This window comes from Salvelinus sp. IW2-2015, unplaced genomic scaffold, assembly GCF_002910315.2.
Source record: "Salvelinus sp. IW2-2015 unplaced genomic scaffold, ASM291031v2 Un_scaffold1290, whole genome shotgun sequence".
Classification (NCBI taxonomy): Eukaryota; Metazoa; Chordata; class Actinopteri; order Salmoniformes; family Salmonidae; genus Salvelinus; species Salvelinus sp. IW2-2015.
Window position 1 is genome coordinate 19,891 of NW_019942821.1, and position 1,024 is coordinate 20,914.

The following is a 1,024-nucleotide window of genomic DNA, read 5'->3' on the forward strand; positions in this document are numbered from 1 at the left end:
TGCGCTATAATTTCCGACCTGTTTTGGTCCTTTCCATTTTGCACAACGCTGTGAAATTTATTTGTCAAGTCAGTGTTTCTTCTATATTGGACAGTTGATTTCACAGAATGTGGATTGACTTGGAGTTTACATGTGTTGTTTAAAGTGTTGTCCCTTTATTTTTCATTGACAGTGTATATCAGGGCCTACCTCAAAGACTCACGTGCCTCTTTGCTTAGACATCATGGGACATCAAAAGAAATCAAGCCCCAAAACAAACCTTGTACGAACCTTCCCACGCTTCTGGCTTCATCCTCGCGAGCAATTCCGCAACCACACTGAAGGTACCACGTTCACTTCACTGTGCAAACATTATTGTTACACAGAGTATAAACCACCATGGGACCACCGCAGCCGGTCATTACCCCGACTCAGAAGAGACGCGTTCTGTCTCCTAGAGATGGAACGACTTGTATTGCGATAAGTGCAAAATCAATCCGCACGAAACGCAAGGACCGTCGTTGGAAGATGCTGGAGAAACGGGCGTACCATAAGTAATCTCACTATCCACACTAAAACGAGTCCAAAAATCCGACCCCTTAGCCGTGAAGGCCCTGCTCAGCAAGGAGTAACCACTGCTCTTCCAAAACCGTCTCATTGAAAAAGCCAGATCTTCGGTTGCCAACTGCACATGGGTGACTAATGATCATACCTTTTGGATGAAATGTCCATTGGTCTGATGACAACAAAAATGATGTATTGGCCATAATGGACATCGCTTATGTTGGTATGGAAAAAGGTGGGACGCTTGCAAGCCGAGACACATCCCACCGTGATAGCACGGGGGTGGCCAGCATCAATGTTGGTGGGGGTGCTTGTTGCTGGCAGGAGGGACTGGTTGCACTTCACGAAAATAGATGGCTCATGAGAAGTAAAATTATGTGGATATCGGGCCAACATCTTCAGACACAGCAGGAAAGTTAAAGCTTATGTCGAAATGGGTCTTCCAAATGCACAATGAACCCAAGCATACTTCCAAAGTGTG

The 1,024-nt window shown here is 45.6% G+C and overlaps 1 protein-coding gene across 1 annotated transcript in view; it reads left to right on the forward strand.

Annotated features, from left to right (window-relative positions):
• Positions 1 to 747: 747 nt before the first annotated feature.
• The window catches only part of LOC112070321 (alpha-1,6-mannosylglycoprotein 6-beta-N-acetylglucosaminyltransferase B-like), a 15,365-nt gene continuing 15,088 nt past the window's right edge, over positions 748 to 1,024 (forward strand). The window contains exon 1 of the mRNA XM_024137738.2: positions 748 to 840. Within this exon, the coding sequence (XP_023993506.2) occupies positions 748 to 840 (93 nt within the window). The remainder of the gene's footprint in view (positions 841 to 1,024) is intronic.